Below are 21,053 nucleotides of genomic sequence, written 5' to 3'. Positions count from 1 at the left end.
GTTAATGACGAAAGTAAGTTTCCTCCATAATACAAATCCGGCTGTCGCCTGATGATGCTAGTTGTAATTACTGGTGAAACGTCGTACTCGGATTGTAAATGTCGTGGCTTTGCTCTCCAACACACCAGTGTGATGTGCTAGTGACACACCGGTGTCCTGTACTCGTCACGAATTGTCACGTTTAGTTTACCTGACAAACCTTACTAATTGGCTGTGTCAAGTGGTGGCGGGTTTAACGACACATTAGATATTGACGCCATTTAACCCAAAAGCCTGTATTATAAGTAAGTAAGTACAGTAGAACCTTGGATTGCGAGTAACTTGGTCTGCGAGTGTTTTGCAAGACGAGCAAAAAATCTGAATCAGAATCAGAAACGGTTTTAATCGCCATGAAAGTTGATAAACGAGCGAGGTCTTGCAATACGAGTAGTACGTGTATACGCTTTGTCTGCCGAGTGTCACGTGATCACAACTGATATACCAGTGCTTTGATATACGAGTGCTTTGGATTATAAACACGTTTCCAGAACGAATTATGCTCGCAATCCAAAGTTTACTCTATGTCTCATTCCCATATTCATATTTCCACACATTATATTCCTGCCACGACCCATCGGCCACACGGCCTTCATGATTCAGCATCTCATCGTGATGGTGCACTAGAATATAAAAACTCATCAGACGATCAATGAAACCGAACTAGTTTGCTTGTATTGATCCAACGCTGCTGATATGATGCACTCCCAGAAGGCCATCCCAGCTGATGGGTTCCATAGTATATACGTTTATTTTATGTGGTTTAGAAAAAATGTTGGTTCCAGGGCCAGGAGTGGACTGCAGTGTCTATGAGACGTACATGAAATACAATCATTTGTTACGTCGATAATGTTTAAGGTAAATCAGATTGAGCATACCTTTATACTTGCCATTAGTCACATCTTCCCTCGAAGCATATTGGTGGGCTTCCATGAACTGCAACAGAGATGGATCACAGTCATCGTTACGCCAAATGTCGTTACCACAGGATACACGCTGCGAGTGAGCAGCTATTAAACACAAGTCTAACACACGACGTTCATGATGTTTCCCGGTTTTAAGGTGGAATTAATCTCAGCAAGTATCCCAGGCAAGTTGTGCGTGATGAGGAATTTAAACTGTATTTCCACTGAAGCCACAATCAACAAGGGACATGTGATTATGGCAGGAAACTGTCACCCACGTATATATGTACAAAGTCAGTCACGCTAAAACATTATCGATTCAAAACGTGGGAACATCAAATGTATTCAATTGATGGGACGTATCGTGCAGTACCACTGCGTGGAAAGTTGCGATTACCGTTTGTGAGATAGAAATATAATGCAGCCCAGCTACTTTTCCAGGACAGAGGCAATACAAGGGTCTCAATGTAACACACATACACACGTAAGCGCACACGCATGTACACACGTACTCACACACACACACACACACGTAAACACGTATGCGCTCACAGACACACGTACGCACATACGCGCACATACACACACGTACGCACGTATGCACGTACGCGAACACACACACGTACACATGTACGCAGCTACGCACACACACACACGTATGCGCACACACTTACACATGTACGTGCTCGCACATACATATACGCATATACACGCACACACACGTACGCGCGCACACACACATACCGCTGCTTTCAGGGTCGAGGCTGGGAGTGAGTTGCATAGACCAACTTCATCGTGGAAATCGAGTGATAAATTCGAGATGTTGTCTTGCAAAGATGTACTCTTGTTGATCACGTGGGGATGACTCAGGTTCTTTAAGAGAAAAAGCACACGTGCATTCCTTGATTGTGCAAAAACGAATCAAATGTATACACACGAAGACTTCACAAATTGTCAATACAATAAAATGGTACATACTATTCCAAAACAACATTTACATTTAATACATTAACAAACAAAACAAAGAGTGGAGTAATAACGAGAGCATTGCCCATGGCCGCGTTTCTCAAAGCATGAACCGCGACTCCATCTCTGGCTGTGTTCTCAACATCAGTGCGGACTTTCCACTGCCAAGTCAATCGGCTACTTGCCACCTGCCCGCAAGCATTGTAACCACCAGCGAAACGCCATCGTACTCGAATTATAAATCTCGTGGATTTTGGTCTCGAACACACCGGGTGTGCTGAATCAGTAACCAATTGGTCGTGTTTTATTTATGTGACAATCCTTACTAATCGGCTGTATCTTTGGGTGGTGGCGGGGTTTAACGACACGTTTTTATTTACGCGATCTAACCCAAAAAAAACCTTTGCTGAGGATTGTTATGTATGTTGAACTTCTTTCGCACCGTACAGCGCCAATCGGGAGGTGCAAACCGCGCTGAATCGTGGGCTGCTTGAGGCCACCGCTGGCTCCTGCAGGCGTCCAAGTAGGGGAGCAATATGCATCTGCGACCTGACTATCACAAATGATAGCTCAATGAAGTGGCTTATCATATGGACATTTGTAGCAGCCAAACACTCTAAATAAATGCTGTTTCTAAATGTGGAGGAACCAGAGAATAATCCACGCGACCACGGGGAGAACATAAAAACTCCAAATATATAGGCATCAGGGTCGGGATCAATCCCACGACCTCGTCTACATCGCGATTCGCCCATGGAGACCGCCGCTCGTCAAATCAAAACACAGACGATGCCACCGATGTTCCACAATATCAAAATCTCCAGACAAGTTTGGATATCAACGGATTTTAAGAGGACGCACTTCACATGGTGCTATTGGAGATTAGCGTGCACACTTTTCATTGACCTCATCCATTCCCCTTACAATGGAATCATGAGTTCGGAGATAAACCATTACCTGGCCCTGACACGAGTGCTGCTTCAACCAAACATCAGAACAGGTTTCTACCAACTCCGAACACTCAAATGGTTGCGTCCGCTCCACTCCGCCTCCAGACCTGGGACTCGTGCCTTTGCCTCAACACGCCTGGATTGTGGGAACGTCCTCTACGCAGATCTACCACTTGGATTGGTGCACAGGGCTCCAGTTGGTGCAGAATGCAGCTGCCCGGATGACCCGTCGGGTTAGCCGATTTAAGCCAACTCCCCGCAGCTTGCGCCGGCTCCCGGTCCACTTCAGAATCCAATTCAAAGCCGCTGCTCTCCTTACCGAGAACGCACTGTGCAGGGCTTGCCCCCCCTATCTACATGCAAAACTGCACCTCCCCCCAATACTCCGGCACGTAATGCACACTCCGCTCCACTGGAACGGCGAGACTCGGCCCAGCCGAGGATCCCCAGGGGGGATGGAACCTTCTCCAGCGCAGCCCCAAACAATCTGGAACATCGTGCCTGCCTCTCAACTCCGTGGTGTGTCTGTGTGCGCAAGACACAGCTGCTCAGACGTGCCTTTCCATGAAGTCTAAAATAAAAACTTTCTTTACTTATCGTTTATTTTATTTACGACTTACCTTTCTTACGCAACCCGCTGTGTGCGGTTGCAATTTACTCCGCTCAGTCGGTGTTAGCCGCTGATGATGATGAACGATAACTCTATGTCCCTTGAACAGATATCACATCGTCCAGTCGATAGTGGTCATACGAAATATTTGCTTCATGGAGTCAACATTGAAATCCAAATGTTTCCTCTTCAAAAGAATGTGGGGAGGTGCTTGGGCATGATCCAGCGCTATAAACTCCACATTGCCATTCCGGTGACCTGGGTCACTCTCGATAACGAGGCTCTATCCTGGCGTCTCGACTTCTCACCCCGGTTAAACAAAATAAACCTGAAACACACGGAAGCTTAACCACGGCCGACTACCCTCGCACAGTAGAAAACTATTCTCAACCCCGGAGGGCTGACGCACGACGGCGATTGAACGTTCGAAGACGCAAGCCCACCGACCGCGATTCACGTGGTGGCTCGGGGCAGAACTCAAGACGCGCGCGCGGTGCACCTCACCGGCTCCGACCCCGTGCTGGTCATGCCCCGGCCGCTCGCCGGCATCAAGAGGTTCGCCGTCCCGCTCGCCGAATGTTTTGCCTGCAGCTTCTTGGCGCAGGCGTTGAGGCTGTTGATCTGCGCCTGGCTCTGCGCGAACTCCACGCGCAGAGCGTCCAGCTGCTCCTGCAGCTCGCGCAGCTGCTTGCGCTGCCGGTCCTTGATGGCGAGGCAGCGCGCGTGCTCCCCTTGAGCGTGGTCCCGCGACTCCAGTGCCTTGGGACGAGGGAGGGACGCGGACGGAGACGACGACGATGACGACGACGACGACGACAAAAGTGACGCCGCTTTACGGGACGCTTCAAGATGGAATCGAAACTGAGGCTATCACGGCCAAAGCCGCCGATTCCACCACACTCCCACTACAGCTTCCTTCCTCTTGCCAGATCCCAATGTTTGTTGCTTGGTCGTCACGCGACCTGCTGCAAGGTCCACTCTTACAGGACCCCAGCGTGTGGCTCTCGGTCCTTTCCTCCCCTTGCTCATCAACCTCGGCGTGCCATTGCTGTACCTGCCAAGTCTCCCCCCACATGTGCCCCCACTTGGACACTCCTCCTCCTCCTGATTACAGAGAAAACGATTTGTGTCCAAGTTGCCGACCCTACCCTCTCGTATAACTCCTAGGGCCCACCACATGTGTCTACATTTGAAGGCCGAATGAACGCTTGCATTCCCGTTGTGTGCGGCATGTCCGCGCCTTGCTTGCAGATTCCCAGACATTACTCGTACATAGCACACCCATATCTGAGCAGTACAGGTGAAATTTTGTAAGAGGGACTTATGTAGACCATAAAATCATGCCCTTTGAAAGCAACACATTTCTTTAACTCCTTTTCAAAAATGTTGTGCTACGTACATTTCTGCATACAAAGATACCCCAGTGTCGCCTTAACAGACTGTTTGGACAAGTGGCTGTTAGCGAGCACCTATGAAGACCGGAATGGCACACGAGGGGGTGGGTGGCCAGCCTTTGTCTCCTCAGTGGCAATGTTTTTACACATCTCACTCGGTTCACAATTGAGGCTGAGTCGACTTAGGAGAAGCCCAGGACCGGTTCAGATAGTCGTCACTCGTGTTGGCCGTGAGCGAGAATCGAACGCCGGCCGCCGTGTTCGTAGCGCAGCGCGCTAATCGCGACACTCCCGCTCCCCACACATTGCTGCATTAACGCACACTCACACACACGCTCCTTCATCACCTCACCGTGCCAAGTCCCGACAGACTCACCAACGCATGTCTCGCCGCTACCGTCTGCTCGCTTGGTGGAGGATGAGCACTGCGTGGCTGCCCAGCGTGTTCATGACAGTTCCGTGACGGCCACAGAGGCGACGAGTCATTGACATGTAATCACCCTTTGCTCACGATAGGCCTCGCCTACTTGGTTCAGGTGCAACTGTAGTCCAATTATTTACAAACAACTGCAGGTGACAGTAGAAATCTTCCTTGTTCTGGACCCCGCAATACAGAAACGTGCAGTTTAGTTTTGTTTCAGGATGCATTGGGATTTTGGCCAATTCCTAGCCAAACACTGACTATTGCCTGCTAAAAAAGGAAACACTACCCGAGTAAAACCCACACCCGGAGGTTTTGCGCAACCGATTATTGCATCACAATCAACAACCTCAACTCCGCAGCGCAGGATTAACATAGAGGCCTCATTGGGTGCGCCCCGATAGTAAGTGATTGATTGCATCACGGACTCCTGCAGACCACGAGCGAGCCACGAGCAAGCCAGGAGCATGCCAGGAGCATGCCACGCTGCCACGAGCGAGCCACGAGCGTGAGGGCGTGTGTCCGCACCTTCTCTCGCTCCTTCTCCACGTCCTGCAGCTCGGCCAGGATGCTCGCGATGCGGTGCTTGTGCATCTGGCAATCTTTCTCCGTGGTGTCACATTTCAGCTCCAGGCACCCTTTGTCTTCCAGGTACTGCCGGGGGGTGAAGCAGGGCGGAGTGTCAGTGGAATCACGCGACCAGGACGAGCTATTGCTACTCTTGACTATTTTTGTTTTACCAGGAAAGGCCCCACTGAGCTGTGTAGCGCTTTTTCAGAAGCGACCTGGCCATCACAAATGAGAGCTCAACGAAGCGGCTCATCGTCACGTGGGAATTCATAGCAGCCAAACACTCTAAACGCACCTTTCTAAATGTGGAGGGAAAAACCGGAGGAACCGGAGAAAAATCCACGCGAACCATGGGGAGAGCGTCCAAACGCCAAATAATCAGACGTCAGGGTCAGGATCAAACCCACCAACTACTGCATACCAGGCGAGGTAGTTAACACCTGGGATGTGTGCGTGTATGCGGTGTGTGTGTGGGGCGTGTGTGGAGTGTGTGTGGGGTGTGTGTGTGTGGGGCGTGTGTGGGGTGTGTGTGTAGGGTGTGTTTGTGTGGGGTGTGTATTTGCGTATTTGTGGGTTGTGTGCGTGTGGGGGGGGGGGCGTGTGTGTGGCATGCGCGTGTGTGGGGTGTGTGTGTGTGTGCGTGTGTGGGGTGTGTGTGTGGAGTGTGCATGTGTGATGTGTGCGTATGTGTGTGGGGTGTGTGGGGTGTGTGTGTGTGGGGTGTGTGTGCGTGTGTGGAGGGTGTACATGTGTGGGATGTGTGTTTGGGGTGTGTGCGTGTGTGGGATGTATGTGCGTGTGTGGGTGCATGTTTGGTGTGTGTGTGTGGGGGTGTGCGTGTATGGGTGTGCGTGTGTGGGGTGTGTGTGTGTGGGGGTGTGTGTGTGTGTGGGGGTGTGTGTGTGTGGGGGTGTGTGTGCGTGTATGGCGTGTATGTGGGGTGTATGGGGTGTATGGCGTGTGTGTGGGGTGTGTGCGTGTGTGGAGCGTGTACATGTGTGGGAGTGTTTGGGGTGTGTGCGTGTGTGGGATGTATGTGCGTGTGTGGGGTGCATGTTTGGTGTGTGTGTGGGGGTGTGCGTGTGTGGGTGTGCGTGTGTGGGGTGTGTGCATGTGTGGAGCGTGTGCTGGGAACCTTATCTCTGAGCTCCTCTGCCCGTGCTAACTCTTGGCGGAGGGAGAAAATCTGATTTAGCAATTCCTCTCGTTCCTGGAGGTGTTCGCAGGAGACGTTAGAATTGTTTCCCTTTTCCTAGGAGTGGAGGAGGTAGAGATTGGCGAGAAGGTAGAAGAGGGAAGTCACATACAGACAATCAGAGCCCTGCAAAGTGCGCTATATGAATCCGAAATAGAACAAGTCCGTATGTATGTTGAACTACTTTTGCACCGTACGTAGCCAACCGTGCTAATCGCACGTGCAGTTTATGTTAATTTATTCACAAATTAGTTGACACACGAGTTGGAAATCAAACAATGCAAAACATGTACAGCAATTTTTGCCACGTACATGCTTTGAACAGTAACGCATCTTCATAACCGATAAAAACATCACCGAACAATAATCAAATGCTTTAAAAAACACAAAGCACAATGACTGTCGAGACCCGTTTAGAGAGCTCTAACAGTGGAATGTGCGCCCTGTGTACGGAGCGTTTTGTACGTGCCCGAATAAAACCCACGCAGCGGCTGTTGATTTTCGGCCGTTTACCGAGTCCCTAAGGCCCCGCGAAGAAGCGTGCAGGAAATACGACGTCGACGGTCATAAGGAACACAGAGTCGGAACATTAAAGAGTTTATGAGTCGAAGGCGTGGGAGAATGCATCCCGGCCAATTCCTCCCACTGGCAGCTCACAGGATGTTTCAACGGTGCCACCTCACCCCTTACTCCGGCATTCTCTCTGCCGCACCCGTCTCGCTCCGGTGACACCGACCCAGCGTGCCGAGGCTCCATGGTTGGACTTCGCGATTCGCCGCTACCGCGGGCGTGAAAGTGGGTCTCGGTCTAAACGTCCGCTGCACACGTGCTCATTGAGCTAGGCTTCTGCATTGAAAACTCTTGGCCACTTCAGCAGATTTTGGGAGTCTCGCAGTGCACGTTTAATTCTGTCCGATACATCAGCCCTGGCCCCCTGTGAAGTATTGTGCTGCACTGGTAATGTCCATATTGTGTCACGCAGCATCCACGTGTTATTTTATCCAAGATGATGCATCGGGCAGCCTTTAATTTACATCACCAGCCTGAGATATAACACTAAGTATAAGAATAGGTTTTACCCTTTCTGGCAATAAAACAGATGTTAAAAGAAAGCGGTCTCTGGTGTGGACCAATCCGTTTCAAAGACAATGCATATATTATCAGAGTACGTTTTTTGTTTGCATTCTGACCACAAGTATTGTGGTTAATGCAGACATGATTCCTTGTAAAAGGTTTCAGTTTAGTGTTTTAACATGTTAACATCTACTCTTAGGTTTTTTCGGTAAAGTCACATAGGTAAAAAATAAAATTTTAAATTACTAAAAGTAATAATAGAAATAAAATAAAATAATACATCACGATACAGCAAATCTAGATGTGACGGTCCCACCTGATGACGGAGACTTGTGTTGCCTCCGAAACGTCGTGATTTATTATTTTATTTTATTTATATTATTTTAGTAATTTTTTATTTTATTTTTTACCTACGTGACTTTACCGAAAAAACCTAACAGTATAAATCCTTGCAGTCACGAAAGCTTCAAATCTATGTTAACATCTGTTTTGTTGCCAGAAAAAAGGAGAAAACCTATTCTCAGGTGTTAAGATGTTTGAACATCAAAGAGAAATCTTTGCAAGGAATCATGTCTGAATTAACCACACAAACTTGTGGTGAACATGCAAACAAAAACATGCTCTTAACACAACTGTTTTATTGCCAGAAAGGGTAAAACCTATTCTTATACTTTGATACTGGCAAGAAAGGTCCCATGTTAACACTTTAAGTGTTTCTAAAGGGCTTTTGCGTCATGTAAATGAGGAAGAAAACTAATAAATTTCCATGAGAGGCACAAAAAAAAGATCTTCAGCTAAAATTCGACTTTCTGAGCCAGTGCATGGATTGTGTTTTCATTTTCATGCTCACGGTAACTGCGCAGTAATCACAGTTAACGATGATAACAAAAATAGTGACTAATGACCCTATGATGGGCCGACCAATTGACCGGCACGCAACGCAAGTCGCACGTGACAACAACCTCAACGAACAACGTTCCAGGAAATACATTCAAGTCTGACACCGTCCAGAAACTTTCCAAAGGCAACCGACTAAAAGCCTCCACGCCACCGGTGCTGCTGCCGCCGCCGCCAAGCGCCGTGGCACGACCTCGAGCGATGTGGCAGAGAGGAGGAGCGTAGCTGCACCTTGCCCACGCGGTTGCGGAGCAGGGCATTTTCCTGCTGCAGCTGGAGCAGCACCTCCGCGTGTGGCCTGCGCTCCATGTCCTTGAGCACGCGGCGAGAGTTGCGCCGCACGACCTCGCACTCGCGCTTGGCCTCGTTGCACACGTGCTTCAGCTCGTCCACCTACCACGGGGGGGGGGGGGGCAGAAAGAGCCGCGGGGGGCAGTGTCCGTCGTTCGGCAGGGGGTGCACAAAAGACAAAGATCCCCTGTATAGCCTTAACAGACTTTTGGGGAAAGTACTGTTAGCGAGCACCTATGAAGGCCACCACGGCACACGAGGGGTTGGGTGGCCAACACCACGCCTTGCCGCCTTTGATTCTCCAGTGGCGATATTTATCAGGGTGCACACCACACACACAGACCCCCCACGTAGGCCATAGACTCGGGAGAAGCATCAAACAACACGCAAACACGTGTTAAAAGCACTCGGCTTTTTCTGGCAATTGTGGGAGGAAACGAGCCGTTCGAAAATTGCCAAACGATCGATCCGTGTGACTTCATGCAGACTCGGCCATCAACCGACATGATAAAACGGCAGGGCGGCCACAATAGCCGCGCGACTCGGTCTCACGGCGCGGCTCCGCGCGAGAGCGATATCGCCCCGCCTGCGAGAGGGCACGCGTCTCTCCCGCTCGGAGCACGGGCGCGGGCGAGGGCGAGGGCGAGGGATCGTTGAGTTGGCGCTTACCTCCAGCTGCAGCTCACGGCACCTCATGTGCGCCGCGGTGCGCTCGTTGCTCATCGTCATCATCCTCATCGCCAGCGTGTAGTTCTCATCTTTAACTGTCAACAAAGACAAAGGCCCCCCCCCCCCCGTGTAGCCTTAACACACTGTTGGGGCAAGCAATATCAATGGAGCCTTTTTTTGCCAGTATCAACGTATGAAAAATAAGAGTAAAACAGGAGGTGTTAAGGATGGTCAAACACCAAATAGAAACCTTTCGCAAGAAATCGAGTCTGCATTAACCAGACGTACTTGTGGTGAACATGCAAACATTGATTTATTGCCAGAAAGGGCAAAATCTATTCTTACTTTTTCATATGTTCGGGCAAACGCTGTTAGCGAAAAGCACCTATGAAGGCCGGCACGGCACACGAGGGGGTGGGTGGCCACATTGCAACAGGTACTCATTTGAGGCCGAGTCGACCTAAGGACCAGCTCAGATGTTCGTCACCGGTGCTGGCCGTGAGCGGGAATCAAACTCGGGTTGTAGCGTGGTGCACTAACCACCGCTCCCGTCAACACCACCGCCACATTCGCTGCTACGGCACCTCCCCTGCTCGCAGCGCACAACGAGCGGCCGCTCACAGCGGTTTGCGTGCCCCAATTGCGCACTACCGAAGGCAGCACGGGTTTCGTGATGAGTAGACACTTCGATAACATTGACAATGAATGCTGTAAGTTTGTATAGTTCAACAGAAGACAGTATCTAGGCACGTGACTATGTTTTCTTGCTTCCTGGCCAAATTTTGAATGCGGTGAGAGATTAATCTTTTCCTTGTGTAAATTTTTAAAAATTTGAAATCACATTATTTAAGTGTAATCTCATTTGTTGCAGATGTTGTGCCCGTTTTTCAAGGAAAAGACTGTGAGTCTCAATGAGTTCTCAGGTGCTCACCTCTGTTTACTGAACGGGGCATAAATCCGTCTCAAGTTAAGGGCAGTCATGTGATGCGAGTTATGGGGCAGCTGCAGCCTCCGACAAGGACTTGCCAAGAGTGTCGCCTTCCAGCCGTATATCTTATCCAGACAGGTGTTGAACTCTGCCTTCACGGAGCAAGCCCAATGCTCACCGCTGCCCCACCAAACGTAATTCCTCTGCCCTCTGTCCCTTCGCTCGAAGAGGATATCGCAGCTGTATGAAAGGATTACGCCTGACGGCAATGTGGCTAAAGCTCACGACTCTCTCTTGAAATATGATCATCCTCATAGCAGGTTAAATGAATTAATAATCCCTCCAGGGTGGTTAAAGTAGGCACCACTATGTTGGAGAATGTTGAAACGGTGGTTGTGCAATGTGAGACTATTGCCTGCCAAAAGCATGGAATTTCCACCACTGCCGACAGCGATGAGCAATTGCCCCACCTGCGTTTGAAGGGGGGACACGTTGGCTTGGCCTCGAATGCCCGACACCTGTATGTGAGTCCCTCAAGGCCGCCATTCATTCTGTTTCACTCTCTCACTATTTCCCAGCCCCAATTTTTTTTAACTCGTCTCTCTCTCTCTTTCTGCCTCTCCTCCCTCCAGGAGTTCGAAATCATAAATTTAACGGCACTGTTAAACAAACAAAACGAGAAAACCCATTAAAATTGGTAAAAAGGGGATGCTTAAACACCGGATGTGCCACTTTGGAAACCTTGCGCCCCGCGCACCGCATGGCCCAGCCCAACCCCAGCGGTCACCTCGCGCCAGCTCGTCGCTGTAGTTGTCCCTCTCCTCCTGCACACGCTGCAGGCGGTCCTGCACCTGCACGAGCTCCACGCCCTTGGCCTCCAGGATTTTGAGTCGATCCTCGAGGGCGGCGATCTTGCCCCGCAGGTGGCCCAGCTCGCGCTGTTTCGACGACAGCTGGGACTCGAGCCGCACGAGCTGCGCGATGAGGCAGCGGGGGAACGGCTCGGCCATGTGATGCTGCTCCAACAGCGGCAACGGATCTGGAAACTCTGCGAGAGACAACGGGAGAGAGATGCGGAAAGGGGGTCAAGGGGTTTTGACGGAGCCATTCATAGACGAAGGCATTTGTCTGTATGTAGCAAAGGACAAGTGCATGCATGTGAGCATGCACATGGTAATCAATGCAAGGGTGACATGTGGTTTTAATACTGCAAGAGTGGCTTTGTAGGCATGGCTCAAAACAGATGATTTATCCCTTCATACAATGAACGCAATAAAGAGACTAATTACACAACGTGGACCTTGTTTGCACGTGGATCTCAGAAAAGCAAGGCAACGTAGGTATGTACGTATGTATTTTTTACATATTTTGCACCGTACGTAACCAACGGTGCTAATCGGAGGCGCGGAAGAAGGACAACAAACTAAACACAAAAAGCAGTTCTAAAATAAATTAGCATTCCCCCCCCCCCGCCGCCCCATCAATGCAGGTATGAGTAAATAAATTGTAAAAAAATGGCTGCTATAGAACATCTAAGTGCAAAATTAAGGGGCAGGGAGGAAGCAGATCACCAACTTGGAACCCGTTCACGGATTATCCTCTAGTGGACATTGATTTTTAAGATTCATTCGCACATTTAGCCCCCCCCATCCCTCCCTATCCCCCCCCCCCCCATCTCTCCCGTCCTTCCTTAGAGAGTTATCCGAGTTAAGGAAGTAGTCACCTGGGATGTAGAGTTTACTGAAGCACGTGGCACAGATAGGTTCAAAATAATAAACGTTCGTAATAATCATTGTCATTCACATTGTGTCTAGACTACTGGTGTCAATTCCCATGCACGCTACCCTCTGTGCATACTTGAATCGTTTGTTCAATGCAAATGAATTTGTAAAATTAAAAATGTGTTTCAATTACACGTGTGTGCAGTTCCACATGGAAGGATAATGTCACGGGGATGACTGTACTTGGCCATTTAGCAGAACATTTTAAAATGAAAAAAATGAACAGAGAAAATAGGATAAACGTGGGACATTTCAATAATCACAGCGCAAATGCCGTCTGTGTGCTATCTCCACCTTCTTTACAAGAGCGCTTTACGGGTCCACGCACACGATGCTAGAGAGAGCCACCATGGCACGGCTAAGACCTCCACTGAACATGCTGCGTTGTGCGACCCTAGAGAGCAGTCATATTCACGTTACGAAAGAGGGCTTCAGAACAGTTTATATGTCAAACGTGTTGACCAGAACACAATCGTTTTCACGTCGAAATATTTAGAAACAGCAGGGAAATGCTCTGGGAGGTTGTGTACATGTGTGTGTGTGTCTGTGGGCTTTGGGGAGCGGTAGTGTAACGGTTAGCGCTCTGCGCTACAAACCCAGCTAACAGAGTTTGATTCCCACTCACAGCCAACACCAGTGACGATTATTTGAACAGGATCCCCCTTATAGCCTTAACAGGCTTTTGGGGCAAGTGCTGTGAGTGAGTAGCACCTATTAAGGCCGGCATGGCACACGATGGGATGGGTGGTCAGCACCACGCCCGGCCGCCTTTGTTTCCCGAGTGGCAATGTTTATACACTGCACCAGGTACTCATTGAGATCATTTTCACTGGTACTGGCCATGAGTGAGAATAAAACTCTGGTCACCAGATTTGTAGCGCAGCACGCTAACCTCTACACTGCCACTCCCCATGTGCATAAGTAGACCAATGCACATACATACACATAAAGTACAGATTTTCATATATGGAAATGTTATTGTACTGAAACGCAGGAAGAGAATGCCCATGACAACAAGGCGACATGCAAATACATGACGATAAATTACCAAAAAATACAAAAGCACGTACCTTGGCCAGCCTTAGGAGGGTTTCCACTGATCTTGGTGTAGACATTTTGGTATTGCGTCTCCAGCAGTGTCATGAACACTTCGTAGGCCTTCTTGCCCTTGGTCTGCAAGATGTCCAACAAACGGCCTAGAGACACGGACATCCTCACGGTCATCAATACGGAAACCTCCAAACAATAACAGAACTGTTTGAGGGCCTCTCCCATCCTCCTCCTCATTCCTCAGACGTTAAACAGCTGCACTGCGTCCCACTCCGAGCTGTCAATGATGTCCATCATCATCATCATCACATGGCCACCACACCCAACACCGCTTCCTCTGCCGCCCGATGCCTGTTGCACGAGGTTCATAAAATGTACAAAAAACGAAATTCGGGTCGATATCTTTACTATGGCATAATCTGTTTTCATTTCCAATTTTAGGCAGAAAACTACAAATGTTGTGAAATTGCGGTGGAATGGTACCCCACTTTAACGTGGCGCGGTCTCTGCGCAGTTAGAAAATGGGGCCACTCCTTGGTAACTGCAAAAAGGGGAAACGCGAATGAGTGCCGATAAATGAAACAGAAAGATTTGAAATGTAAAGAGAGGGCTAAGGCCTAGCGAGGGGAAAGCGTCCCACGCAACCCGTGACATGGGTCCTGCCAGGCACAAACGACGGGCTCCACTTCTGGGAGATGCACGCGAGCGTTGGGGGTGGGGGGGGGTGAATAAATATTGTGAAGAAGGTGGCTGCGTCGTAAGCTCCCCTCACGTGATCAGCCATTCCACCACTTATTGCCTCGAAACCCTCCGATGTACTTCTGGCTCCACCGTGTGTTGTGTTTGTGACATTTTCGCTCCATGTGCTGGGAGCTTCCTCGCTCCAAGCACCACCAGGTATTGACCGCTCAACCTCGAGAAACCTCCGCAGGATTATGGTATTCATAATAAGGGTTTTTTGTTGGGTTAGATCGCGCGAGTATTAATGTGCCGTTAACCCGCACCACCCGACACAGCCAGCCAACCAGTAAGGTTCGTCACGTAAACAAAACGTGCCATTGAGTCACTACTTGAGCCCACCGGTGTGTTGGAGAGTAAATCCACAACATTCACAATTTGAGTACCTTGCCATTTCGCTGGTAATTACATCCGGCATTATCGGGTGATTTTTCCAGAATTGCCGGGATTATGGTATTGCCATAAATTCTGCCCAAAGCCTTCTGGTAACTCATGCTCCCCCCACCCCCTCCTCTTGCAAAAAATACAAATTTAAGCTGTCTGGAAACAAGCACGATCACAGAAAATGTCATCAACATCAATTACTGCCGGTGAAAACCGGTGAGGATGATGGAAGCATCGCACAATGAACATCGCATTGACCGGACTCGAGACAGAAGCAATAGAAACAAAAGTGAATCGAATTATCAGCCGTTGTCAACGTGGCACAATTGACACGACGAAAGGAGTCCTCACAGTAGGGCGCTGCTGCATCGACATCGTGCTGCACAGGTCTGTTCCACAGTGAATGAACAGCAGCACTTCAATGTGCCATCGGGGGAAATGCAGTCTATTCCAGAAAATCATGTTTTGCAACAATGCACAAACTGTGGAGTTATAAAAATAAAAAAATTACAATTTAGACAGCCATGAAGTTTAAATCATGGCTGTGTGCCAACAGCTGCAAGCTACGAGCTGCAAGCACCCCCTGCATCGCACCTGTTCGCCATCCCCGCCCCCCCCCCCCCCCCCCCGTCATCATTGTCATCCACCAGCATGCAGGTTGATTACCTGCGACAGCGACAGCATCATCATCACGGTCAACAAACCAGCGAGCGCCATCTCACAACACTTGAGTGACCATCACCCTGTCAATGCCAGACATCATCGTCGTCATCGTCTTCTTCATCATTTAAACCCCTTCATCCACATCCTGTGTGATGCGCTTAACATGCATAAAAATCACTCCCTGCCCATGGATGCTTTCAATTCAGAAGCTTTGAGTGCCCCATGCGTTACACAGGCAGCTCGCGCAGCTCAATTCCCGAGCCATTTAAAGGAACTTTCGGCTCGCCTGACGAAAATTCACAATACAAGTGGAATCGCGCGGAATATTCCACCTGTTATACACGGGTGAACGTCGGGTCTTTTAAACCGGCACTTTGTCCTGGCATGCACTTTGGGAAATTATGTAATTTATTCAGATATCCGTGAATTATTTGTTGGGGATAAGTGAAGGTTTCACTGGCAGATCCATCACATTGCCCACAACTTTGCAGATAAGTGGAGTCAAGTCACACACAACACGGATAGCAGGACTCGCAAATGTTAATACGCCAAATCACCAAGCTCTACCGTATATTGAGGATTACCTTTTCTCTCATTAATAATCATCGTGATTTGCCTCGTTATTGATTTGGTAATCTTCAACGCGTTGCTTGATTCAAGTGAAAAATAGCATCCGTTTTAAAACGACACTTATTAAAACTGTACTCAAGTGGAGGCATAACATCATCATATTAAAGTTGAGGTCATGGGAGTGAACCACGTGATCAAAGGTAACTCCTACGGGGCGCATGACCGAGTTGTGTCGAGGCGACCAGGGAACGGGGACACTCACTCATGCGCATGGCCTCATTCTTGAGGGTCAAGTCACCACACGTCACCTCCTCCTCATCCTGGACGGAGATGACCCCATACGATCGCAGGTGATGCGTCACCCTTGAGGCCTGCGCGTTTGGGGGGTGAGGGGGGGGGGATCACGAGCACTCTCATCAATTAATGCGATTGAGGGACACGGTCACAATTGTAAGTTGCCATTCCATGGCTTTTCAAGTCACCATTACAGGCAATGACAAATCATTATTGCTTCATCCACAGAGATCCATTCCCAAAATGTGTTGTTCAGGCTTTCACAAAATATATGAAGGGTGGTGTTAGAGTCTTGTGCCAGTGAAATGGTTCGAGAACAATCAGGTGACTCATATTTCTGGGATGTGATAAACAATAGCAACCTCGCACAGTTGTCCAAGTCAAGGTTTTGTAGCGCGGGAAGCCATGCTGAAAACATTCACGTAGCCGACCGGATAACACGCACTCATCTGTGTCAGCATACACTCCCGCACGTGCGATAAGCAAAGGCCAACACTGTGGAATGCTGTATCGTATCAACTATCATATAAACTATCATGCCGCACCCACCGAGCCAAGCTTAGACACGAACACGTGTGCCTTGCGAGGTTTGTTTTACAGCCACCCCTGACATTCAATCACAAGAATTGTTTCCCATCTTGGAGTCACGGTTTCAATTCGAGAGTTAATTCTCCGAATAACTCACGGTGATTGTAGCACCTCTAGTGGATGCAGGGGTCAGGTGAACCAATTGTATGCCATATACACCCATGGAAACATATGGTCATGGATTTTACGCCCACGGTGTTTTCAGGATTAGGGGCTGTCCATAAATGACGTCACGCGATTTTGGACGATTTTTGACCCCCCCCCCCCCCCCTCATCACACGGCGTAACAAAAAGTCAGATCCCCCTCAAATATGACGTCACAAAGCTATGCCCCCCCCCCCCTCCCAAAAAAACATGCTTCAAATCGCTTTAAACTATTGTCATTGTAGTGCGTATTTAATGTGGCGCTGCACTCTGATGTTGTAGGAGAAAACATTTATAAAAAAAGTTTATTTAATTAAGTAGAACGTGTTGTCTAGATTTATTTAAAGTTGCGCATTTTGATGTGACGTCACATTTCTCAAACCCCCCCACCTCCTCACACATCGTCACAAATGTCTGACCCCCCGCCCCCCCTAGGTGCGTGATGTCATTTATGGACAGCCCCTTAGTGTCAATCGATGAATCTATGCATCGTCCTTATGCCGCATTGTTTATATGACGGGCTCTTGGCATCTTTGGTGGCTCACAGAGGCGAGTGAAGAAGGGGTGGGAATGGTGGCATGGTTCGTGTGGGATGGAGAATGAGAACGAGGCCCTCCTCCATGCTGAACCCAAAAAGCCATTTCTCTTTGAGACAACACGCCCGTGCAATACAGCAACATCCACCCCCCCCCCCCTACCTTGATGCTGTTCACGATGACCTCGCGGAACCGCTCCAGCTGGTCCCAAAGCAGCTTATCCTCGTCCTCAATGTCCATGGAACCCTTTAGAATTAGTGATTCACATTCCATTGATGTACCGGTCTGCTTCCGAACAGACGAGCTGTTGGCTCTCTTTCAGCCGACACCTGGAAGACAGCACAACGAGCATGATGTGCGTTTGCAATGTAACGTACGAATGTGTACACAAGGATTCCTCTACTTACGAACTTTCAGAGATACGAACAAACCTGTCCGTATGTCCAAGAGTCGAAAGTTTAACTGCCGCGCAATAGGTAGTGGTGGTGGCATCGACATCTGCAGACTATGAAGAACCAGTGGCGTCTACATCTATGTGATATTAAACACATTTTTAAGCAATTTCCCGTGTTTAGTGTACACGCCATACAACATGTTTGAGATCGACAGGAGTAAAGTTGGACTTATGAACAAATCGACTTACGAACAAACCTCTGGAACCTAACTCGTTCGTAAGTAGAGGAGTCTCTGTAAAGTACAAAAGATGCTCTCCTCTCTGTGCGTGTTTCTCATTGCACCTCGGGCAGAATCGGTGTCAACAAAAGCCCTATGCAGCACTTGGAGACATATTACCTCTTCTGGTCGTTCGCCTGTCGGTTTAGTTTCAATATCCACTCGCTTTGGGGTTTGTTCCTGTGGGTTTTGGGGGGGGGGGTCGGGAAATTGTGGTAATATATTTAAGATGTCGATATAAACCGTGCACTAATTAGGACAGACCCTTGAGTCGCTTCACCAACTCACGAAACACGATCACGATGAAACCCACCCAGCATTGGGGTTTCGAACTGGGTGAAGTGAACGTGGAGGGAGGCGAGCCTGAAGACGTGACCAGGCAGAACACCCAGACGCCCACGACTTCGTAAAGATATTTAAAAGATGTGCATGACATGAGACCCTAACACTCACATTTCCTCCTTGTCATTATAGAGGCGTTTGAGGAATTCCTTGTTCAAACAGGCTTTTGAAAGGGATACATTTCCAAAGCGTCTGCATCGTTCTCGAGTACAGCCACGGCTCATGCTTGAGTACAATCGATGTACCGGGATACCCCAGTCTACGTCGCGGATGCGCTCCGGAAAGGTCTGACGACCTATATCGAAACGACGTAAATCAAAGTGTTTACACGCTTTTATTTAACTCACTCTGTCTGTTGTATCTTCAACCCTGTCTGTTGTCGTATCCTCAAATCTTGTAACTCAATTTTAACCCACTTCCCAATGTCGTATCGACTGCAAACTTGGTATACGTATGTCATACTGATGTTTCGGCTTGGGTCTAATTGTCCACGCTCAACTCACGTTGGCTGTAAATCACCAGTCCCTTACGTTATGGCAAGCCTCGGGGCCACTTCCTGGAGTCGTGGAGTTCTGCCACTACTCGTATGGTACATTTCATTAAAGTGTGTTTAAAAAAATATATTTTTAAAAGTTACTTTTTTTTCTTCAAAATCACTAAAATCCCGCACCTAAATAAGAACTTGTACTGTATAGAACAGTACGTTTCTTTATGCGCCACGCAAAGCAAGTTCGTGTACAGGGTAGTAGTAGGTGGAGGCGAAGGCTGAGAGGCGACGGATAACGAGACAGGAAGTACGCTGCTGCTGCCAGCGACGTGAGTGTGGGTTGAGGCGACGCATGGGGTAGTCGCGCTGTTTATACAGCTACGGCGTAAAAAGGGGGACACGTAAACTGTGGTATAACTGTACATGTGAAGCGCTGACGAATTATACCATGTCCACCACCACTATGCCTATCAGAGATCCACCACCACCATGTCCATCAGTGATCCACCACCACCATGTCAACAGTGATTCACCACCATCAAGTCCATCAGTGATCCACCACCACCACCAAGTCCATCAGTGATCCACCACCACCACCAAGTCCATCAGTGATCCACCACCACCACCAAGTCCATCAGTGATCCACCACCACCACCAAGTCCATCAGTGATCCACCACCACCACCAAGTCCATCAGTGATCCACCACCACCACCACCAAGTCCATCAGTGATCCACCACCACCACCACCAAGTCCATCAGTGATCCACCACCACCATGTCCATCAGTGGTCCACCACCACCACCAAGTCCATCAGTGATCCACCACCACCAAGTCCATCAGTGATCCACCACCACCATGTCCATCAGTGATCCACCACCACCAAGTCCATCAGTGATCCACCACCACCACCAAGTCCATCAGTGATCCACCACCACCACCACCACCAAGTCCATCAGTGATCCACCACCACCATGTCCATCAGTGATCCACCACCACCACCAAGTCCATCAGTGATCCACCACCACCAAGTCCATCAGTGATCCACCACCACCACCACCACCATGTCCATCAGTGATCCACCACCACCAAGTCCATCAGTGATCCACCACCACTATGTCCATCAGTGATCCACCACCACTGTCAATTGTATCAGTTTTAAAAATTATAAAACAACAGTACAGTTGAAAGAACTGTTCAGTTAACAAATATTTCAGCTTCCACTGTCTTACGTGAACAAAAAATACCAATATATTGATTATCTTATTTTATCTGAATTTATCTTGTTTTTAATTCATATAGCAAACTGTAGAGCAGAATAGTGTGATGAGATTATTTGATGAGAAGGATGGCATCACGGGATGATGATGCGTGAAATAAACGATGATGAAAGTGACAATGGGTGGCTAATGATGAGCCGGTGTGATGGATGGGTAGGCAAGTCGGGACGAGGGATGGTGTAGGAAGGAAGGGAGAAGGGGGAGAGAGATTTGGGTAAGCGAGGGATAATAAGTGAGATTTTTAAGGCAAGAAGGATCAATGGACAGTGGGGGTGACTGTTTGACGTGTAGGGGGCAGCTAGTTCCAGCGTTATGGGGCACAGAAGCGAAAGCGAGAAAGAACCGAATCGAGACTGGGCACATGGAGGAGGGGGACAGAGGAACGACAGCAGCTGGGATTGTGAACAGAGAGGGTGAGATGGGGCGCAGAGACGAGACGAGGGACGCGAGACGACGCGTTGGGGCCAGACCATGGGGAGAGATTTGTGAACGAGGGTGAGGAATTGGAAAAGGCAACAATGGTAGACGGGAAGCCAGGTTGGCTGCAAGGGGAGGGGGAAGAGGCGATTTGTGGGAGTGATCGGGGAGATTAGAGACCATCCGGGCAGCGGCATTTTGGG

General features: G+C 49.0%; 1 protein-coding gene across 2 annotated transcripts in view; it reads right to left on the bottom strand.

Moving 5' to 3' along the window:
* Positions 1 to 21,053, bottom strand: part of LOC133342812 (caspase recruitment domain-containing protein 11-like) — a 47,677-nt gene that overhangs the window by 5,078 nt on the left and 21,546 nt on the right. The window contains exons 2-13 of one of the 2 annotated variants that reach the window (XM_061552112.1): positions 18,447 to 18,506; positions 17,817 to 17,983; positions 16,355 to 16,463; positions 13,758 to 13,883; positions 11,694 to 11,954; positions 9,979 to 10,073; positions 9,250 to 9,411; positions 6,988 to 7,104; positions 5,811 to 5,936; positions 3,972 to 4,226; positions 1,686 to 1,814; positions 915 to 972 (exon numbers count right to left, since the gene is read on the bottom strand). In XM_061552112.1, the coding sequence (XP_061408096.1) occupies positions 915 to 972; positions 1,686 to 1,814; positions 3,972 to 4,226; positions 5,811 to 5,936; positions 6,988 to 7,104; positions 9,250 to 9,411; positions 9,979 to 10,073; positions 11,694 to 11,954; positions 13,758 to 13,883; positions 16,355 to 16,463; positions 17,817 to 17,927 (1,549 nt within the window). In that variant the 5' untranslated portion in view covers positions 17,928 to 17,983; positions 18,447 to 18,506. The remainder of the gene's footprint in view (positions 1 to 914; positions 973 to 1,685; positions 1,815 to 3,971; positions 4,227 to 5,810; positions 5,937 to 6,987; positions 7,105 to 9,249; positions 9,412 to 9,978; positions 10,074 to 11,693; positions 11,955 to 13,757; positions 13,884 to 16,354; positions 16,464 to 17,816; positions 17,984 to 18,446; positions 18,507 to 21,053) is intronic. The other variant, XM_061552111.1, reaches the window with a different exon arrangement.

The sequence above is a fragment of the Lethenteron reissneri genome, chromosome 16 (assembly GCF_015708825.2).
Source record: "Lethenteron reissneri isolate LAM-NWPU_2019-01 chromosome 16, ASM1570882v1, whole genome shotgun sequence".
In the NCBI taxonomy this organism is placed as follows: Eukaryota; Metazoa; Chordata; class Hyperoartia; order Petromyzontiformes; family Petromyzontidae; genus Lethenteron; species Lethenteron reissneri.
Note: the sequence above shows the minus strand (reverse complement) of the source record. Positions and strands in the feature narration are given on the sequence as shown.